This window comes from Saccopteryx leptura, chromosome 1, assembly GCF_036850995.1.
Source record: "Saccopteryx leptura isolate mSacLep1 chromosome 1, mSacLep1_pri_phased_curated, whole genome shotgun sequence".
Classification (NCBI taxonomy): Eukaryota; Metazoa; Chordata; class Mammalia; order Chiroptera; family Emballonuridae; genus Saccopteryx; species Saccopteryx leptura.
This window is the reverse complement of record NC_089503.1, coordinates 195,951,404-195,972,464: the sequence shown is the minus strand read 5'-3', so window position 1 is coordinate 195,972,464 and position 21,061 is coordinate 195,951,404. Positions and strand designations below refer to the sequence as shown.

At 48.8% G+C, this 21,061-nt stretch overlaps 1 protein-coding gene across 9 annotated transcripts in view; it reads left to right on the top strand.

Moving 5' to 3' along the window:
- Window positions 1-419: 419 nt before the first annotated feature.
- CAMK2D (calcium/calmodulin dependent protein kinase II delta) overlaps window positions 420-21,061 on the top strand; it is a 132,137-nt gene continuing 111,495 nt past the window's right edge. For 3 of the 9 annotated variants that reach the window (XM_066384093.1, XM_066384076.1, XM_066384032.1), the window contains exons 1-2: window positions 422-744; window positions 2,095-2,189. In XM_066384093.1, coding sequence (XP_066240190.1) covers window positions 680-744; window positions 2,095-2,189 — 160 coding nt within the window. In that variant the 5' untranslated portion in view covers window positions 422-679. Of the gene's footprint in view, window positions 745-2,094; window positions 2,190-21,061 lie in introns of all 9 variants that reach the window. The other 6 variants (XM_066384057.1, XM_066384050.1, XM_066384084.1 and 3 more) reach the window with 4 other exon arrangements.

Here is a 21,061-nt window from a genome sequence, read left to right as displayed (position 1 = left end):
CGCGAGAGCCGCCGCCGCGGCACTTTCGGAGCTGACGGGGTCCCTGAGGGGGCGGAGGTGTGGCCGAGAGACGGCGCTCTAGCTTTCGCTCCGCTAGCGTGATGGCCGCCGCGCACGTCTCGGGGGGCTGCGCGATGTGAGCGCCCCGACCTGGAAGAGGCGGGGAAGCGGAGAGCAGGGGCAGCCCCGCGGTGGAGGCGCGGCCAGCGGGGTCGTTCCGCGCCGCGTGGGCCCATCGCGGCCTCTCCCCACGCGGGCGCGCCTGAGACCCGCGAGGGGACGGCCGGGGTCGCCGGGTAACTGCGGCCTCACCCCGCCCCTCTCCGCACATAGCCACGCCCTCCAGGCCCGCCCCCCCCCCGGCCCGCTCAGGCCCCGCCCCCGCCTGGGGCTCGCTCCCTCCTCCGCCCCGCCCGCGGGCCAGTGATCGTTCGCAGCTGCTGGCCACTTTCGTCTCGCCCGCGCCGGCCGCTTGTAGTTTCCCGGCCCGCGGCGGTGAGCGCGTGCCCCGCGTCGGGGAGAGGCGCCGGGAGCGAGCAGCGCGGCGTGCGGAGGGGCCGCGGGGCCGCGAAAGGAGCAGGCGCCCTCTGTGGTCACCCCCGCCCCGCGCGCGCCCCACGGCGGCCACCCACCCTCGGACGCGGACGGCGAGCGGACCCGGGGACGGCCCAGCCCCACGATGGCCTCCACCACCACCTGCACCCGGTTCACGGACGAGTACCAGCTCTTCGAGGAGCTCGGAAAGTGAGCGCGGCGCCGGGGAGCGCGGGCAGGGCGGGGACGGGCTCTTCGCGCTGGGGGCTCGGGCAGGGCCCCCGCCGGAGCGGCTGGGCCCCGCGGTGGTCACTGTCACCCCGAGAGCCGTGGGAACGCAGCGCAGACCGGCCTCTGTAAGCGGAGATGCCTGCGAGCCCGCGGGGCGACCACGCGCGGGTGCCCTGTGACTGGCGTCCGGAGTTCCACGTCCAGAGCGGAGCCGCACTGACCAGCCCGATCGTGCCCCGCACCGATGGCACCTTGTCCCTGGTGACTTGTTTGCCGTCCGCCGCCGGTGCTCGCGCGCGTCCCCGCCTTCCCCGCAGGACCCGCACGCGGTGGGAGAGCCCTCTGGACACCAGGGAGCCCCCAGGGTGGGGGCTGGACTGGCGGGACCGCTGGAGACGTGCGGGAAGAGAACAGGGATCCGCCGAGGCCTGTGCGGGGCCACCCAGGGGCTGGGCGTGCGGGAGGCACGGGGACTGCTGGGGACCGTGAATAGAGACCAGGGGCTGCAGGTGTGCAGGCGGGGACAAGACCTGCTGAGGGTCGGGCTGTGCTTGGGGACTAGGGCGACGGGATGTGCTGACTGATGGTTCCTGCAGCGTCTGACTCAAACCCAGTCCTCTGCTCCCGTTTTCACTGTCGCCGGTGAAAGGGTGCGGAGTATAGTGGTGGTTTATGCAGGCGAATGAAAGGAATGGAAATGTCTTCTAAATGAAATGAACATTCTATCCCATGTTTATGCATTGTTTGCTGTTAAAACATGGAGAATATGTCGGAAAGGCAGGTTAATTCAAATCTCTCCCCTACCCCAGCCCAGAACAGGGCACGCACAGAGAAATCACCAAACCAGGATTGGTTAAACCACTCAAATTTTCCAAAGATTTATATTTTAGTGAAAACAATCGCCATGTTTACTTACTTGGAGCCGCATTTGTTTTCTTCTACCAAAATAAATAGGCAGCAGGTTTGTGCTGCTCTTCCTCAGCTCCGCTCTTTGCAGGGTGTTTCCTCCCAGCATTGGGTGCTGTGTGAGTGTGAATTGTGAAAGGTTTTCAGATTTCATGTACAAACAAGAGCCTCATAGTTGGCAGTCCCTTTCATTTTGCCCATTAATAATGTGTATTCACAGCTAAATAAAATTTACTTTTATTTCTCAGCATTAAGGAAGGTCTGGGTTTGCAGGAAGAGATGGTCATTTTCTGGATATCATTGTAGTGCACCGATATTTGAAAATTCACTACATTCAATAAAAATGCTCAAATTGATGTAATTTGTTCATGTACTGTCAGAGCTGATAATATTGATTACCTGGAAATTCTTTTTTATTTTCAGGGGGGCTTTCTCAGTGGTTAGAAGATGTATGAAAATCCCCACTGGTCAAGAATATGCTGCCAAAATCATCAACACCAAGAAGCTCTCTGCCAGGGGTAGGTGTTTCCACCTCTGTGTGTGTGTGTGTGTGTGTGTGTGTGTGTGTGTGTGTGTGTGTGTGAATTCTGTGTCTCACATCCACTGTTGGTTCCCTTGTGCATGCATCCTATGGTTATAACTGAATTACAGACTTAGGTAGTATGTTATATATTGAGAGTGGTTCCTTCCTGAACGTCTCTCAGTCTGTACTGTTTAGAAATAAAGCAACAAATATAATTTCACAAACTGTTGTAAGAATTCTACCTATCCTGTGAGCAGTAACATCAACCACCAGATTTTAAACCCAGTATATGTCACTAAGTGAATTTTGCTTTTAGGTCTACTGTGAAATAACTTTCAGAAAAATGCTGGGATGGAAAAAAAATATGAGTCTCACAACTGTCATTATTCCCTTTTGCTTTTGAGAGGAAAAATAGGTCAAAGCTTTGTTGAATCATGTATTTTAGTTGTAGTTACACTTGAACTTAATTCATCAGGGTATATTTAACACTCGTGGCTTTGGAAGGAAAAATTTGACTGCTATGCTCATGAAGTCCAGCCGGTTGTAATGTTTCTGTGTGCAGGTCAGACCTTCCTTGGCGCCCGCGTTGAGATTGCTCACAGACCCGGAATGTGTTTTGCACATGCTTAACAGCCACAGAGATAATTCATGCTCGTGAAATAGCTTTTGACATAAGCAAAAATCTTGGAGGGCCTTCAGTGCACTCCTGTTACTTTGAACTCGTGCGGAAAGGACTTCTGAAACACTAGGCATACCGGTTATTGTGTCCAAGTATTTCCACGGGAACCTATGGTTTAATGAGAGAAAAATGAAATGAATACGAACACAGTGCCCTAGTGTAAGCTTGTATCAGTGACCTGGTTTATTTTATTTTAAGTAATGTGAAAAGGAATTCCATTGGGTTTAATTTGTTGTCTAAATAGTGGTATTGCCCAGGTCCCTGGTATCAATGTGCTTGCTCTCTGCCTTGTTCTTTTCTCTACCTGCAGCAAGTTCCACTTGAACGTGGATTTGAGGATGAGGCTGGCATTTCAGTGGCATCGTTTGGGTGGGATTGTGTTGTGTCTGAGGAGCGTCAGTGCTCAAGCAGGCCATGGGGCAGAGGTAGGCCGGGGGGTCAGGGGGGAGCTCGTCGGTTCTGTTACGTCCCCTTCCCGCTTCTCCTGAAAGAAGGTTTTTTTCTTCAGTGAGAAGTTGCTGCTAAACCATAAGTGACACTTTACTTTTTAAAAAAATCTAAATGAGGTGTAGCTCTGAGAGCTGGTGTGCTTTCTCCCTGTGTGCTGGGCACTTCAGCCTGCATGGATCACACTCCTTTCAGAGGCCTTACAACACCTCTCCAGGATTCTTCAGTGTCTTTAACCTTTCTCTCAAAGCAGAAATGCTGTGCTTCACTGTGCTGTTTCCTGAGCCAGAGTCACCGTCTCCCTCTGCCTGGTTCATGCTGAGAGGGCAGAGATGCCATCTGCACTCGGGTGCACAGACTGCGCCCTGCCTCCAGGTCTGAGGCTCCTGCCCCGCGTCTCCAGGCCTCCGTCTGCGCTCCTGAGCGCACCCTCGCACGTGCAGTCATGTGTGGGAGAAGCGGTCGGGGTGCCCCCTGCTCTCCTAGGCTGTCTCCCTGGACTGGGCGGGTTCCCTCGCCTGCTCTGTGGTACCCGCTGCAGGTAGACCTCCTGGCTCCCCTGCGGGTCAGCTGTGCAGCTCAGAGCTGTTCTTCCTGGGAGCCTGCGTTTCTTCATCTTTAGAGTGTGATAACATAGCACTTCCTTCTGTGGGTGAGTGGGAGAGCCTGGGCTGCCACCGCACTGACAGCGACTTCTGAGTGTGCCGTGCTCTGGCTTGGGGCTGTGGCGAGCAGCAGAGGTCAGTCACACGGGCAGTGGCAGCCCTGATTAGCTGGGTGCCCAGTGAGTCAGAGCCCTGCTGCTTAGCATGTAAAACTGGGTCAGACATTTCTCTCCTCCTGATGGCAGGTTCTCTGTCGGTAGAGGGGGGAGGGGTGCCCAGAAGGTGGCATTGTGAGGACCCAGTGAGTTTTGTGAGAGTCACTGCTTCACTTGCAGAGTGCTGTGTCGAGTTTACTGCTGTCATTGCTCCCCTGTAAAATACGACCAGACTGTCCTCTCAGAGGCTCTTTCCTGGTGTTACCAGAACAGTTCGAGCTGGCTACAGAATATCTGCACCTGGGAGTGTGTCCCTTTGTTTAATCTATGCCCATGTCAGATTATGAGCTCTTAAAGGAGAAGTGCCACACTTTAGTTCTGTCGTAAAGCATTGCACAGAGCACAGCTCAGGAGACTGACAGGAGAGGAGTGTCTGAAGAACAGACAAATTCCGGGTGTAAAGTTGTTTGTAAATAGTGTGTGCAGAACATACACTTTATTAAAAGATGAATTCTCCTTTAGAAACACTGCATTCTCAGAAGATAACGTTCCTAAAACACTACTTTTATAAAAAAAAATTTTTTATATCTTCTAAATCTATATAAATATATAAATGCTTGTCTTATAGAGGGGAGAGTGCTTGAATTTATTAGACCTTGTTGCTATAGCAAGGTCAAGTTGTGTCAGTTTTTACAAAAATTTTTTTTTTTTTAATTATTTATTTATTTATTTATTTATTTATTTATTTATTTATTTATTTTAAAGGGGGGAGAGAGAGAGAGAAGGGGGGAGGAGCAAGAAGCTTCAACTCCCATATGTGTCTTGACTGGGCAAAGCCAGGGTTTTGAACCGGCGACCTCAGCATTCCAGGTCGACGCTTTATCCACTGCACCACCACAGGTCAGGCACAAAAATTTTTAAATAACATTAAATATGGGAAATGTAGAATGAAATGCAAAATAGTCATGCGTATTTTTTTCTAAGACTGGTTTTCTTTTGTTTTGGGTTTTTTTTGTTGTTGTTTTGGGCTGCATATGGCAGTTTTTGTGGAACATACAACTTTTATCTGTACAAATTTTTGTTTTATTTGAAATGCCATATGTCTTTGTAAATCCAAGCTTTAACCCTGTTTGTTTTAAAGATAAGGCTGGTCCTTCAACTCAAATCTTCACATATCTTTTAAATGAAACATCACAACTGAAAAAGAAGGGCCATTGTCAGTAACTGTCACCCAAGGCCATCAGGGACTCGCTAAAGCACAGGGCTGCCTCCCGCACGGACTTGCACCCCCACCCTGTCTCCGGAGGTCCTCTGTGCTGGGTCCAGGGGGTCTCCAGCCACATTTCCTCTCAGCTGTTAGTCACACTCACCGTACTTGGAGTTTTGAAGAAGTTCTTTCTTTTTGCATTAAGACGTGTGTGCAGGGCATGCCTTATGCAATACTACTGATCAGATGAATAATAAAGTATACTCGTACATAATTTGGTTTGTTTTAAAAATAAGTCATGTAGAAACATCTCAAAGCATATGATATTGTTTCTGTAGTTGCTGAAGTTCAAGAAGTTGTGTGTTAGGAATAAGAAGGCATGCTATAAGAAGATAAGGCTGAGTAGTGTGGCACTGAATTTTGTCTCATGTTCTCACCATGAGAATTAGAAATGACATCATTTTGATCCCAAACAGTTAGGTTAGTACTTAGTAAGTGCTAATTTGCCCTGCTGTCTTGATATTTGTCTATTCTGACATGATTATAACTGTAAGGTATTGTCAGGATCTGGAAGGTCCGTGCAAGGCTGGGGTTGAGTTCAGAACCGGTGGCTGATAGTCCTGATGGCAGATGTCCTTAGAAACAGGGCAGGGGATGGGCTTCCACTTTGACGCTTCCCTGTGATAAAAGACTTTATCGTTGGCCCTGGCCGGTTGGCTCAGTGGTAGAGCGTTGGCCTGGCGTGCAGGAGTCCCAGGTTTGATTCCCGGCCAGGGCACACAGGAGAAGCGCCCATCTGCTTCTCCACCCCTCCCCCTCCCCTTCCTCTCTGTCTCTCTTCCCCTCCCTCAGCCAAGGCTCCATTGGAGCAGCATTTGTGTGGGCACTGAGGATGGTTCTGTGCTCTGATTGTGGCAGAGCGATGCCCCAAGATGGGCAAAGCATCGCCCCCTGGTGGGCGTGCTGGGTGGATCCCGGTCGGGCGCATGCAGGAGTCTATCTGCCTCCCCGTTTCCAACTTCAGAGAAATACAAAAAAGGAAAAAAAAAAAGACTTTATGGTTGTAGTGACTTGATGTTAATCTCCCAGAGTTTTGTTTTTTTTTTTAATTTTTCCATTGACTAGAGAGAGAAAAAGAGGAATGGGCGATGGAGGCAGAGAGAGAGTGAGGAAGAGAGAGAGAGAAAGAGAAAGAGCCATCAACTTGTTGTCCCACTTAATGAGTTTTGCACTCATTGACTGCTTCTCCTGTGTGCCCCTGCTGGGAATTGAACCTTTGACCCTGGTGTACCAGGACAAAACCCTACCCACTGGGCCACTGGGCCAGGGCCTCCCAGTGTATTGTTCGATCATTAGAAACCATTTCTAGTTACATAGAGCCTGATATACCAGAAGTCACTGTTTTTGTAAAATATTATGGATTACTGTAGAGCCTTGAAATAATATATGCTATGATAAGTATATTTTCTCTTTACTCCATTGCAGAAGTTAGTAAAGGGTTTCATTTTATATTTCTGTAAAACTTCAGATTTAATGCAGTTAAATCATTTTGGTTGTCTTGATTTTGTTAACTCCTAAATTGATGACTTTGTAAAGCTACTTGACCATGTACACAAAATGGGGTCCCAGCAATGAAATCTGAAGGTTGCACATATGTTCTTGTCTCTTTTTTTATGTTACAATAGGCATGTCAGTAATTCTTGTTATTTTTTCTCTTTTTTGGCATTCAGACAGTCTAGAAATTAGTGTAATTTCTCAGCCTTGTGGTTATTTGTGTTGATGTCAAAGTTGATCTGGGATGATATAGATAATAGATAAGCCAACTTCTGAATATAGGTTATTGATTTGCACTTTGGAATTCATTGGGCAAATTAATATTTTGGCTGGGCAAAATAAGTTTTTTGGCTCCAATAATGTTTTAAGAAAATTAGTAATTTATTTATTTGTTTGTTTACTTATTTTTGAGAGAGAGACAGGGAGAGATAGAGACAGGAACATAGAGCTGCTCCTGTATGTGCTCTGACCCGGAATCAAAACTATGGGCTTGTTTCGGGGTGACATTTTTAACCCACTGCACTAAATGACCAGGGCCATTTTTATTGTTGTGCATAGAATTTCTTCAGCTTTTCAATTCTTGGGTCTCAAAGTGGTATGTATCATCCTTATTATGTGTTCTTTAGTTATGTTTAACTGTATTTCCATTCTTACATATGCCTTGATATTAGAGACTTATTTTCTTCCTTTGATGAATGAGAAAATAATTGATATTCAAAACTAATTAGGACATAAAAATAAAAGTGTACATCTACATTTCCAGGAAATAATAAAAATCCTGTCTGTGTTTCAGCATTATTAAATAAAGAATGTGGTTGTCAGGTGCCGGGCTGTGATATTAATAACGAGTGTCAGCTCCTAGCTGACATATTATGTAATTGGAACTGAACACCCTGGGAAGCTTGATCGCTTATGCAATTAGACCAATATTTGTCATTTCCATTGACACACTAAACCAATTTAGTGTGAAAATTAAAATTTGGTAATTCTTATAGTTTCTTTTAATGTTGTGAATTACTATGAAGCACATACTAGTGTTTTCTTGGGCATTTGACTTCTTTTGTTAACTAGAATTTTAATTATTAAAAGTCTACTTGGGCTGATCCTGAGGCAGGCAGGCCGACCATTAGCGTCACTAGGGCTGGGCTGGTTTTTTAAACATCTGTCTCCCTCCATTTATTAGGGTGTAGTGTGTACAAGGTTCTTTATAAATTATTGGTGATTAATTAATGGCTGAGGTGTGTAAAGCTTTCAAGTTAGAATAGTGTCATTTAGTATCACGTGACTGCGTGATACATTAAATGTAGTTTAGCAACATTTTAGTCTAAAACATAATACCTTATTAATAGGAACTTATATTTCATACTACTTTATAGATGACTAAGTACGTTCACATATGTGACCTTATTTTGTGTGTTTTTATCTCGTAAATATTGAATGAGGGCTGTGGGCAGAGTGTTGGGAAAGATAGGGGTGACCTATACAAATGGGCATCGTGGAAGACGTGAGTGGGGTTGACGCCCAGCCTCACGGATAAAGTGCCGTGGGTTTTCAAAGGAGGGAAAGATTATTTCTGTCTAGGAAAATGAAGGAAGGCTTTTACATAATACGGACTTAAATAGAAATTTGAAGCCACTATGCAGAGGATGCTCAGGCACCAAAATGGACATAGGCAGGTTAGAGAGATTGTTCAAATAGTTCAGATACCTGAGTATGATGAAAATGTTATTCATGTGGTAAATCTGGTGCAACTACCAGTACAAAGTTATTTTTAGAAGAAAATAATTTTAAATGAAGTAGAATATTCTTTTAGGGGACAGAATATCTGTCCAGTTGAGGTAGATATAACAGTGCCTTCTTAAGGCACAGGCACAGACCTTCTGTTTGCCAGAGCCTGGCTCTTACCCTGCGATGGGGACACTGCTAGGTTTGGAGTGGGGAGAGGACAGCTCTGTTTGTTCGGTTTTGATTCTAAATAGCTTAACTATCCTGACATTCTGCCCAGGGGAACATCATCACTGATTCTTTTAGTTAGATGAGCCCTTTTCTGGGACTGAGTTTTCCTTTTTAACTTGTTGGAACTTTGTTACTACCAAAATCAACAACAATAATAAAATAATAGAAATGTTAATCGTCCTTATTTAAAGAGGACCTTGCAGCAACAAGTGTGCACTTAAATGCACTTTACACAACATCGCCTCCAGGTGGACAGTGCTCACTCTGGTTTTAATGGCAGAAACTGGGTTACGAAGAGCCTCAGCGTTAATAAGTGGTGGGAACAACTTCAGCCTGGTTTCCTCCAGCTTGGAAGCAGAGCTCTGTTGTCACGCCCTGTCACCGACATCCCAGAGAGCTCAGCCCTCTGTGTGGGTCTGCACGTGAGGCATCAGGGCCTGGGTGGAAAGCACTGTGTCTCCACATCTTTGTGTCTTCAGTGCAGGGTGCAGAACAGAGGGTCTCTGTAAGAAGACGTCTTTGGAGTTCCAGCTTATGAGAGAAGACAGTGCTTCACTTGGTGCAGTAAGATCAGATCAGTTGGAAGCCTCAACCACCCCTCCTGCTGCAGTTGGAGGGAAACAGTGTCATGAAAAACTTACTGAAATGGTAGGAAGAGGGTTGCAGAAGATGGCAGTGTTTTTGATAATCCTACTTTATTAACTGATTAAAAATATCTCAATATACCATAATTTCCTAGGATGACTAATTCTGTGCGACTCACATGTTGCTGACAAGAGACCCTCAGCCCTTAGCTGGGGCACAGAGACCTTCCAGGAAGGGCAGCTGCTTCTCGGGCTGCTCTCGTTTACCCAGAGGCCTGGACGACAGGTGCGTGTCGTTGCTTCCTGGCCAGCACTGCCGTGCGCGTCAGATTCATTCAGCAGCGTGACAACGGGACGAGCCCACGAATGCATGGTTTGTATTGCTGGAGAAATAGCTCTGGTGCCGCAGGGGGCTTCAGGGTCCACACATGGTGCCGCTCCGTAGTCTCTGGGGTCAGTGCTCCCCAAGGTCTCTGCTTTGTTTAGTTAGAGGTTACATAGGGAGTAAACATTTGTTTTATGTAAAATGTGATATCCTCACTTACGTCATATATAAATGATTATAAAAGAGGAGTCAGGAACCCTGTAACCCACCTCTGCACCTCGTAACTAGAACATCCCCTTCCCACGCTTAGCCACTGGGGTGCTCCTTGTGGTCCCCATGGTTTGTCTAAGAGTTCATCTCTGTTCCTAGGTTTTTTTAGGAAAGACACCTCTTTCTTGTCTCATAGCCCCGCGGTGGAATCAGCTGACTAGTCTCAGGTGACCGGTCAGTCACCTGTGGAAAATCTTTGCACGCACTATCTAGGTAAACCGTGTTGTACTTTGTAATTCATCTATGTAAATTCAAGGAATAAACTTGCATTAAGTCGTATATATCAGTATCTCATTTCACTCTCTCCCGTAGGGCTAGGAAAGGCTTAGATTATCTGGATTTTTTTAGTAGTAATTTTCCTTCTGCGTCTCCTTGAAGAAATGCCATTAGAGATGATGACTACCCACTGACATTAAACAAGAGTAAACTGTGCACTGAAACTGTCTTTCCAAGGGAGTATAGCAAGGGAGAGTGAGTCAGGTTTTCACTGTGTCTTACAGGGAGTTGATGTACGCCATGTTACAGCTTTCGTGTTTACATTAACCTTCTGTGTTTTGGTAAAGAAATTGTTTTATGAGTTTTGGAGGCCGTGTTGGGGATAACTTGAATTTCAGAGTCTCTGGTGCCGGGAGGCCTGGCGGGCCTCTGCCCTGTGCTTGGAGCTGGTGCTTCCTCCTCTCCTCCCCTATCTCTGCTCTCTCCAGCGAGTGCTCCTTGTAGAGTGCTGGAGCTATGACTCCTCCTTGTTTCAGCTCTTAAACAGAAACTTCCTAGACTGGTTTTTCAGCTGACATTCACCAGTGTTGATTAGTTTACTCGGTCCTTACAGGTCTGCGGGAGCCCTGTGCTAAAGTTCTGCTGCTCTCTGGGGCTCCGGGGGAGGGTGGCAGAGACACCCCTCCAGCCGTGCCCCGTGGGCCCTCTGTGTGGAGGACAGTGGAGATTCAGTGTGGTTCTGAGGGCGTACTGCAGACACGCCCCCGCCCCTGTGCAGACCCAGCTGGAGTGGGCACAGCACAAAGCGTTTCCTGGGGAGGCGTGTGTGGGCTCGTGTCCTGAGTGGTATGGGAGCCTGGTGGGGAAGAGAGAGCCACTGTCCAGGCGGAGTAGCAGCGTGTTGGAGAAGGGAGGCGGCGTGGGCCGCGCCCTGCAGACGGAATGGGTGCGCCTGGTCCTGTGGCAGACCTCGCGGAGACCTGTGAAATGAAGTGTGGGGCACCGCCTGCAGGGGCAGCTCCGACTCCCCTCCACTGCTTCCCTCTCCTCAGAGGGGTCCCCCTCCGACCAGCTCTTCTGTTTCCCAAGGCGCTCACCTGTTCCTCCCCTTGAGTGGCACGCAGGTGTGTCGTGGCTCCCGAGCTCCTTGTGGACAGTTTTTGACTTGCCCTTGACTGCGCCTGGCACAGCACGTGCAGTGTTGCAGATACTTGTAGGTGTTTGTGGGATGAGTGGACAGACAAGTGAGTAAGCCGGTAAGACTGCATCTCTCAAGACAGGCGTGTGCTATGCGGAGACTTGGGGCAGGGAAGGCCATCGAAAGCAAGCTGAGGCATCATTGATGGCGTCCACTGTGTCCCTCAGTTCATCCAGCTGCCAGGTTCCTCCCTGAGGACCCCTGGTGCTCCAGTCCTTCCGCTGTTCTCTCTGGGCACTGTGGGGGGCTCAGTAATGGGGTGACGTCCTCACGGCCTGTGTGCCCCGCCGGGGCCACGTGAGGAAGGTCGCTCGTGTCCTCGTCACAGGATTCTGAAGTGGGTGGGGTTTATGCTTCTGATCCATTCTCCAAGGTGCTTATTTTTACACTGTGGAACCCTGGCAGGGTGGCTCACTGGCTGAAGCGTTGTCCCCACATGCGAAGGCTGCTGGCTCAGTCTCTGTCAGGGCTCACACAGAAACAGATTGATGTTTCCACGTCTCTCCCTCTCTCCTTTCCTTTCTCTAAAATCAATCAAACACACTTTTTAAAAATAAAAATAAATAGAAAGCACTGTAGTGTGGTGACACTTGATTGAGTTTGGATACACAGATGATGGACATCACTGTCTCACAGAGAATATCTGACTTTCTGGGAAAGGCAGTTAGCGGCCAGCTGTCACAGTGCCGTGTCTGTCATCTGAGTGCCTGCTTCCTCAGGAGGAATGAAGGGGGCTCGTTGTGTTGGGGGACCCTCACAGCAGGGAGCGTGTTTCAGAGCACACCTGTGTCCCTCCAGGGAACCTGCCTGTGCGACGTGCTGCAGGAGATTGGGGGTGTGCTGTTCTGTGACTCCCTGGGCATGCGAGCACGGACGCATGCACATACACACACATTTTTAGAAAATACACTTTTCTTTTCATATTCCAAATGTGTCACTTGTGTTCTTAAATGGCAACTTAAAGTCTGCGGTCATGGTGGCTGTGTGGTTTGTGAAAATTACGTGGTTCAGCTCAACAGTTTGCCCATTTGGTAGAAATTTTAGCCATGATTAATGCTTTATTATTTGATTTTTTTGCTGTGTTATTTTAAGCAAGTTGTATATGCTCTTATATTAAAGATTGTACATAAATATTTGTTAGGTGCAGGGAGAATTGTACACTTTGGACATACCTCTGAAATATATTTTTTATTTTAATTTATATAAATATATTGAAAAATTATAGAAATTAGCAGAAAAATAGAAAACAGACATAGTTCAATTTCCCCAATCACTGTTAACATTTTATTGTCGTCTTTTTTTTTTAATTTGTCAGAATACTAGACTAAAATATACATTTTTTTGTACTGCTTAATATTGCAAAATTTTCCTCTGTTACTTTTAATTCTTTATGAATTATAATTCAGGAAGTAAAAACATCAGTTTAGTATCACTAGCTTTTTTTAAAAAAAAGTGTTCTTTGTCGTGATAAATGATATCATAGTAAAGTGTGTTCTGTAGAACTTTTTCAGATTTCTGATTCTCTTCTTAGGGAATATTCATACAGGAGAGCTTGTAGGTTAGAAGATTGGATTTCTAGAGCTCTTGATGAATGTCACCAGGTTTTGACCTGCAAGTTATACATCTCCACCAGGGACATTTAAGTAACCTAATGAAACTGAATTTGGGAGAGCGATTCTAAATTTCAATTTCAACCAAAAAAAAGAAAGAAAAAAAAACAAGTACTCACCTTGTTCTGGACCCCATGCCGGGTACTGGATGAGCACAGGTGCGGACTGTGGTGAGGCCCTTCCTCTTGGGTGGGGTGGCTCTGGAGCTGGGCATCAGCACCAGCCGGCGGCTGGGGTGGACATGCTCTCCTTCTGAGCTGTGAGCAGAGAGCTTGGAGGCAGGACTGCAGGGCAGGGACTACTTCCTGATGGAGCCCATGTCTGCGCTGTGTTTAGAAAATAACCCGTTTTTCTTGAGTGTAAAGATGGGTAGAACAGATACAAATTAGTAGAGTATTATAAAAAAATATTCGTGAGAAGCAAGGAAGTCAGAAAGTGCCAATAGAGAGTGAACTTGAAAGTGCATAAACAGCCCTACCCTTGCGTGACGGACCACCCGTGTAAAGTTCCCTGAGCTAGCAGACTGCCTCTTCCAGTGACTCGGGCCTGCAGATCTGTGGGAGGCAGGAGATAAGGTGGGCTGTGGGGTTTACAGCCCTGAGGGTTCTGGATAAACAGCTGATAAGAGAGGAATAGCTTCTTATCAACCTACCATTTTGTTTTATTTAGCTTGGGGGCAATCCAAAAAAATAATTGAGTGACTAAGCAGAAGATAAAGGATGGGTAATAGGAGATTTTTTAAATCCAGCAGCATTACAGTGCCTGAGGGAGGGTATTCCTGTTCATCATAACCAGGAGAGGCTGGGGTCCCTCAGCTGCCACGTTGGACTATTGACTGTTGGGGGAAAAAAATGTTTGTGGGGTTTGACTCAAACCCCAAGGTCTAAAAAGATGTTGACGTCATTCTCTGAATTCCTGAGCTCCCACTGGTCTGGGACTGCCCGGCACCCTTCACAGACTTTTATTGGATCAATGGATGAATAAGTGACTGTAGAACTACATTTTATTACGATAAATGGACAAGTGCGAGACCCAGGACTTCAGCAGCAGGATTTGTATACACTTAGCCCAGCTGTGACCATTAAAAAATTTTTTTTCAAAGAAAAGCTCAAAATTTAATAGATGAATTCTGTGGTATAATTTAGCACAAGCTGGTGGTGAGAAAATAGTCATTTATTTCCTTCACTTAAATAGTGAAAACAAATCTCTCATTTACATAGAAAACACTTCAATTTAAATAGTGTTTAACACCTCAAGCTTGGCCTTGCAATATTTCCCCCTATTAAAAAAAAAAAGATCTTAGCTATAAAATAATTCAATTTGTAAGCTCCCTCTCAGGGTGACTGATATTAAGGACTGTATGACCTGTAGTTCAAAGGGGAATACTGTTTTACTCCACGTGTGCGTGTAATTTGCAGTGGAACATTCTTGAGGTAGGAGCCATGTTTGTAGAGCAGAAAGCCTTCTGTTGACTTCTGAAGCAGTGACTCAGGGTGGGGACCGTCGTCGCTGGAAAGCAGGCTGGGAAAACCCTAATTCCAGACCCCAAGCAGCATTCCAGATCCCAGGCCTCCCTGTCCTCTGAGAGCAGGTCTGAAGTTGGCCCGTTCTCACGCAGGACAGCTGAAGAGAAAGAAGCTGCCACAGAGAACGGTGTGTCTGTAAGTGAGGTTGAGGCCTGCTCCTCTCTTACACTTACGTGCTTTGGAAATTATTTTTGAGAAAAACAAAACAAAACGTTCTTTGGGTTGACTTTTTCCCCTGCGTCCTGTGTGTCTGCATGAGCAGGAAAAGGGAAAACAGAACTTAACTGTTAGCCTTCAGTCTGAAAGGAAAAGAGCCCGTCCCAGCTCCTGTAGACCCGTGTGCCCCGTTTACGGGGCAACCGCCATGTCTGCCGTCTGCCAGCGACATCAGAGAGAAGTCCCTGCATGGGGACGGGGACGGGGAGGGATGGCTGAGGTGTTTGTCCTTTAAAATAATACTTTATTTCAGTAAATGCTGATCATTTATAAACTTTAACAAACTGTTTTAAGTAGGAGACTTTCAGCTATTAATATGTTTTGGAATAAGCAAAAAAGAAAAGTTTAGAGATGCCAGTGTTGGAAATACACAGAGACCACGCACAGGGCTGGTTCCAGCACCAGCATTTGCTGTGAGAGGATGGCCTGTCCCCCACCGTGAGGTAGAGGATGACGTGTCCCCCACCGTGCGGTAGAGGATGACGTGTCCCCCACCGTGCGGTAGAGGATGACGTGTCCCCCACCGTGAGGTAGAGGATGACGTGTCCCCCACCGTGCGGTAGAGGATGACGTGTCCCCCACCGTGAGGTAGAGGATGACGTGTCCCCCACCGTGCGGTAGAGGATGACGTGTCCCCCACCGTGCGGTAGAGGATGACGTGTCCCCCACCGTGCGGTAGAGGATGACGTGTCCCCCACCGTGAGGTAGAGGATGACGTGTCCCCCACCGTGCGGTAGAGGATGACGTGTCCCCCACCGTGCGGTAGAGGATGGCGTGTCCCCCACCGTGCGGTAGAGGATGACGTGTCCCCCACCGTGCGGTAGAGGATGACGTGTCCCCCACCGTGCGGTGGCGTCTCGTCCGACCGTGGGTCACTAGCACAGGGAAGCTGGGGGGAGTGAGAAATGAGTATTCTCAGAAGTGCTGGTAGCTCACACTAGTGTCTGGTGAGCATCTCATCCAGGGTCTGAGGCAGCTCCTGTCTCTCAGCCCTTCTGGGGTGTGGGGTAGGGACCTGAGTGGCACTTTGTAGCTATTCCGTGGGGCTTGTTACACCCCCTCCACACCAGAAGGCAGTCGAAGCAGCACCCCTACTGAACACTGGGCGTTGTGGGAGCACAGGGCAGTGGCCAGGGTTGGGATTTGGCCAGGTCCCTGGGCCAGCAGCCCTGTTCCTAAGGGGTCTGCCTTTCAGCCACTTTATACCCTGCTTTCTCCCCAAGAGCACCCATTGGACCTCACTTCCCTTCTGGCCGCGGGTGCACCTTTGGGGGCTCAACACTTAAGGAACGTGGCTTCCCGTGTCAAGCAAGGGTGGGTGACAGAAGACAGCGAGGTCACAGGTCCCCTGAGGCCGCGTGTGCCCTGCCTGCCCAGAGCAAGCAGTAGGCCGTGGATGAGGAGATGCGGCCGGTTCAGACAGCAGACTTAGAACCGGGTTTGGGGCTGGAGACGCGCGTCCCTAGTTGCAGGGGTGACGGAGGGGAGGGCGGAAGAGCAGAGCGGGCAGGTCAGTCCCTGGACATGACCTGCGGTGGTGAGAGCAAGCGGAGCAACGGGGGCAAAAGTTAGCCCAGATGGAAGGAAGAGGGAGGATCAGACATGGGGCGGGACTGACCCAGAGAGCTGTGTGGAGCCCACTCCTGCCCGTGGCGCTGCGGGAAGTGAGGAAAGAAACGCACGGCCTCCCAGAGCTCTGATCGCTGGGTGGGGCCTGTGTCCCCCACATGGTGGGGACACATGGGGAGGCCCAGCACCTGCCTGGTGGTGGTGAGGAGTCGGGGTGGGCTGGCGCAGAGGGGGCAAGCTGGGTGTCACTGGAAGCCCGAACGGGGTGGAGGGTAAGTGAGCTTCCAGGGTTCAGCCACGGGGGGTTGTCATTCCGACAGAACAAGACATCAGAGTTGGGAGTGGGTCTGGATGCAGGAAGATGATGGATTGTGGTGTCTGAGGTGCACTGTGTTCAGGCTGCAGTGTCTGAGAGACCACTGGAAACGGGGCATAGTCCCTGAGGAAACGGTGTGGTGCAGGCTCCAGAATCTGGTGGCCAGGGTCCCAGACCTGTCCCCCTGTTCCCTCTCCTTCTGCCCGTGGGCAGGCTCTGGCCAGGGCCGGCCTGGGCGTACTGTCCTGAGGAGCTGGAGTGCCGGTCAGACTGCCATGGCTCGCGACCAGGTGTCAGAGATGATGGACAAGACCACCCAGGAGAGAGTGGAGAAGGGGGAGGACCCAGGCCAGGGGCCAGGCGGCATGGGCCGCACTCCTACCTGGAGTCCCCTGCTCTGCTCTGTGTCCCAGAGGAGTGGGGGTGGGGGGAGGCCTAGGAGAGGCTGTCCCACCCACAAGCAGATGACACGCCGTCTAATCCCTGAGTGGGTAAAGAACAAGGGTTTCTTGGAATTAAAGGATAAATTGAGATAATATGTAAAACTTGCTTGTTTAATAAAATAGGAAAAGAGAGAGGGAGGGACACTCTTAGGACTAATTCCAGGGATATGCTGGGTTGAAGGAATTACCTTGGGTGGTAAATAAAACTGCAGCTTATTTGGAGGAAGAGGAAAAGAATCAGCAAGGATCTGGGAACACCAGCAAGGGAAGCGGCCTGAGTCCTAGAGACTGACCAATGAGAGTGGGAACCAGGGGTCAGGTTGGGGGAAAAGACATTTTCCCTCCTCTGGCCCCTCAGAAGATGGCACAGTTCAGCTGGGCGCAGGGAACAGCAGAGGGGCGGCAGTGTGCAATGCAGCGTGCGGAGCAGACGGCTGTGGTCTGGGGCTCTTGTGAGCAGTCAGCTCCCTGCAGCTGCAGCTGGTCATCAGTGGGACCAGGGACGCTGCCCTGACTCTCACCCTGCTGGGCGGGCCCTGGGGACCTGGGCTTGACAAGGCGAAGGCCACACGGGCTCTGCTGCTTTATAAACGTTGAAGGAGAAGGGCTTTCTGTGTTTGTTTTACATTAGTTTTCCTTCTTTGTTCAGCGGGTAAGAACAGGGAGGCTAGGATGAAAAGCACGGCCATCCTGGTCCTGTGTGATGTTCCTGCCAGGCTCCGTGCCTGCTTGCTGCCTCCAGCGGGGGCGAGGGGGTGGGGTGGGGCGGGGCTGAGGATGCAGGCGGCTAGGGAGAAAACTGCCTTCTGCAGGAATGGCAGCCAGGATGACATCATTTTGGAATGTCTGGTAGCAGCGTTCTTTTTCTACTTGATGGGGAAGCCCGGAGAATCTTAAGTTCGTGACCTAAATTAGCTATTTGCTTATTTGGGGTGAAGTTCTTCCATTTCTCTGCACAAACCAAAGACTGCTGGCAGCCTTCCTGGTTCAGAGCTGCGTGTGGCCTCCTCACTGGAGAAGCGCTGACGGGGAAATTACTGCAGGTCTGGGCTGCGAATAAATACTGTAAAGATGGAAGCTGGCTGATCCTGGTGTTTCACAACAGAGTTTAGTGGGTTCATCCTCACGAATACTCTTGTTCCATGTGCCTTGTTGCTTTCCTTTCTCCGTAATTCTGGGTCGTTGACTGTGATGAGGGCTTTTGGTTGGTAGGTTTTCCCAAAAGCATTGGTACCCTTAATAGTTTTCTTTTTTCCTTTTTATTAAGTGAGAGGTGGGAGGCAGGAAGGCAGAGACAGACTCCACATGTGCCCCAATGGGAATCCTCCCAGTAAGCCCCCTACAGGGCAACTGAGCTATTTTAGCACCTGAGGGAAGGCTGTGAAGCCATCCTCAGCACAGGACTTGCCCACAGGAAGATGAGGAGGCGTGGGGGGAGCGGGAGGTGTGGCTCCTAGCTTATGGCCAAGGTGACTCTGCAGGAGCTGTGGGCTGGAGTTGTGTTGGGGGGAGCAGAAGTTCAGGTGGCAGTATGAATTCATCCTCCCTGTCTATGAGCAGTCTGTCCTGCCCCTCTCCTCTGCCCCTCACCAGTGGACCACTGGCCGCGCGTGCACTCTCTGTGCACACTTCCAACCCCATGTGGCCTTTGTGACTGGCTCCCTTCCTTCCGCACCTGCTCCAGGCCTGTCCCCATGCGGCACACCGCTGTCAAACACCATGCTGTGCACGAACAGGCCGCATTCTGTTCATCTGCTCATCAGCTGATGGGCATGTGCCCGTCCCACTTTCTGGTTCATAAACAGTGCTGTATGGATGTGTGTGTCCAGGTGTTCTGTACAGACCTGTGCTTCCCTTTGTCTCGCGTGTATACTTTGCGCGCACTCTCTTATTCACTCACTGAAGATACGAAGTAATATGACGGAGACAGTACTGTCCAGTGGAGTGTGAGAACTAATGATTACAGATCTGGTGTGCGTCTGGCAAACAGGTAAGATGGTGTGTGGTATAGAGAGTTTGATGTGTGTAAAAGAAATGGAAGTAGCGTTTCAGCACAAGAAAGTGAATTATTACTGCTTTCCTCTTGTGTATGAGGAATAGAGACCTTACACTGAGTAGGATGACCTCTATTTAATCATAGTTTGAATTAGCTCTGCCCAGAGTTGAACATCTCTATTCCATGTCAAAGAACCATCAGTCAACCTGTCTGTCTACTCCACTGTGACCTCCTCACTCATGTCGACTGCTCTAGAAGGAATTTGGTGTGGGGTCTTTATTGTGTTGTGGTTTTGTTAGGATAGTGGTGCACATGTGTATTTTCATGCTGATTGAGTAGCAAGTGTGGTGATATTCTCTGGTGAGACCCGCCTCCCAGACCCCCTTGTGGGAGGTGCTCCTGTCCTGTGGGTCAGTGCTGGCTCTGGTAGAGACCGCCTCCCTCTGACACTGGTGTAGGGTCTGCAGGCTCTTTGCTTCTGGGTGGGAGCTGTCCTGGGGAGTGCTGGGGTGGTGGGGCTGTGCAGGGTGGCGGGCAGGACTGCCTCACCGAAGCCTGGTTAGCGGGACAGCTGGGAGGACCTCTGTCTGGCTCCTCTGCAGCAGAGGGGGAACTGTGGGCTCAGGACGCACTGGAGGGTAAGTGCTCACGCCCTGTCTTTCCCAGGACGCTCGCGGTGGCCGTGAACTCGCCCATTGCGCTGTGCTCTCCCGCCCTGGGAGCTAGCTCCACGGTGTGCCGCGTCCTGTGCTGGGCACACCTGACCACTTGGGGACCAGGAGTGGGCTTTCCTGGGGGCTGTCTAGTTCACAGTTCCTCTTTAGTGAACATTTTTTGGACAGGTTCCGGGTTGTCGCATATATTTACAATTTGATGTATATCTCCAAGTGAATTAAGTGCTGTTCTCCACATTACATGTTTCATAAAATACTGAAATTAACTTTTAAATTGGATTAATAACCTATTAAGCCTTTCAGAGTTTACTGTCTCTTGGTGACATGAAGAAATCCATATTGGAAAGGTTTGCATTAACATCTGAAATAGTGAATTTCTGTTAATGTTACTATATTTTAGTATTTTCACTCAGTATAATATATGAAAATATAATAAATTGTATGTTATTTAGTCTTCTGTGAACACACACATACACAAGAGTCCTAAGAAAGAGAAACAGGAATTATGGAAAATGCCACTTATGTTTTGCCAAAGTCCCAATAGGATGACAACACATTAAAAATATTTTTTGTGTTCAGTGATTGGGCATTATCTTATTTCATTTTTAAAAAATCAGGTTGAAGCCATAGCCAGTTGGTTCAGTCAGTTAAGAGCATCGTCCCCAAACAAAAAGGCTGTGGGTCCATCCCTGGTCAGGGCAGACACAGGAAGCGGCCAGTGAATGCACCACTGAGTGGAACAACAGATGAATGCTTCCCTTCTCTCTCCCCTCCCTCTCCCTTCCTCTCTCTGTCTCTCTCTAAAAAAAAAAAGAAAGAAAGAAAGAAAGAAAAAGCCCTTGCTGGATAGGTAGGTTGGTTGGAGTGTTGTCTCGGAGCACAGAGGTTTCTGGTTCAATTCCCAGGTCAAGGCACATACGAGAGCAGCTTGATGTTCCTGTCTCTCTCTCCTTCTCTCTCTAAAAGAAACTAAAATTAAAAAACAAACAAACAAACAAAACGAAAAAAAAAATCAGGCTGTAAGCTGGAAATACAAAAGCAGCTAACTTTCTCACCCATCCCTCCGCCCCATGGTTTCGTCCGAGTCTGTGCCCACAGTCTCCGGAAACCATGGTTTGTGGAGCGTGGACGGGTAGGGCCTGCTCAGTCCTCTTGTGTAACACTCGGGGTTCGCTGAGGGGGACTGTCGGAGAACAAAGAATGATTTCCTAAGTAGGAATTTAATTGATTGCTTTATGTAACTTCATCATTCCTCCTCACAAAGTGATTTCTCAACAAGATACTTTGATTCTTCACTCATTCCTGCTGGTGTGCAATAAGT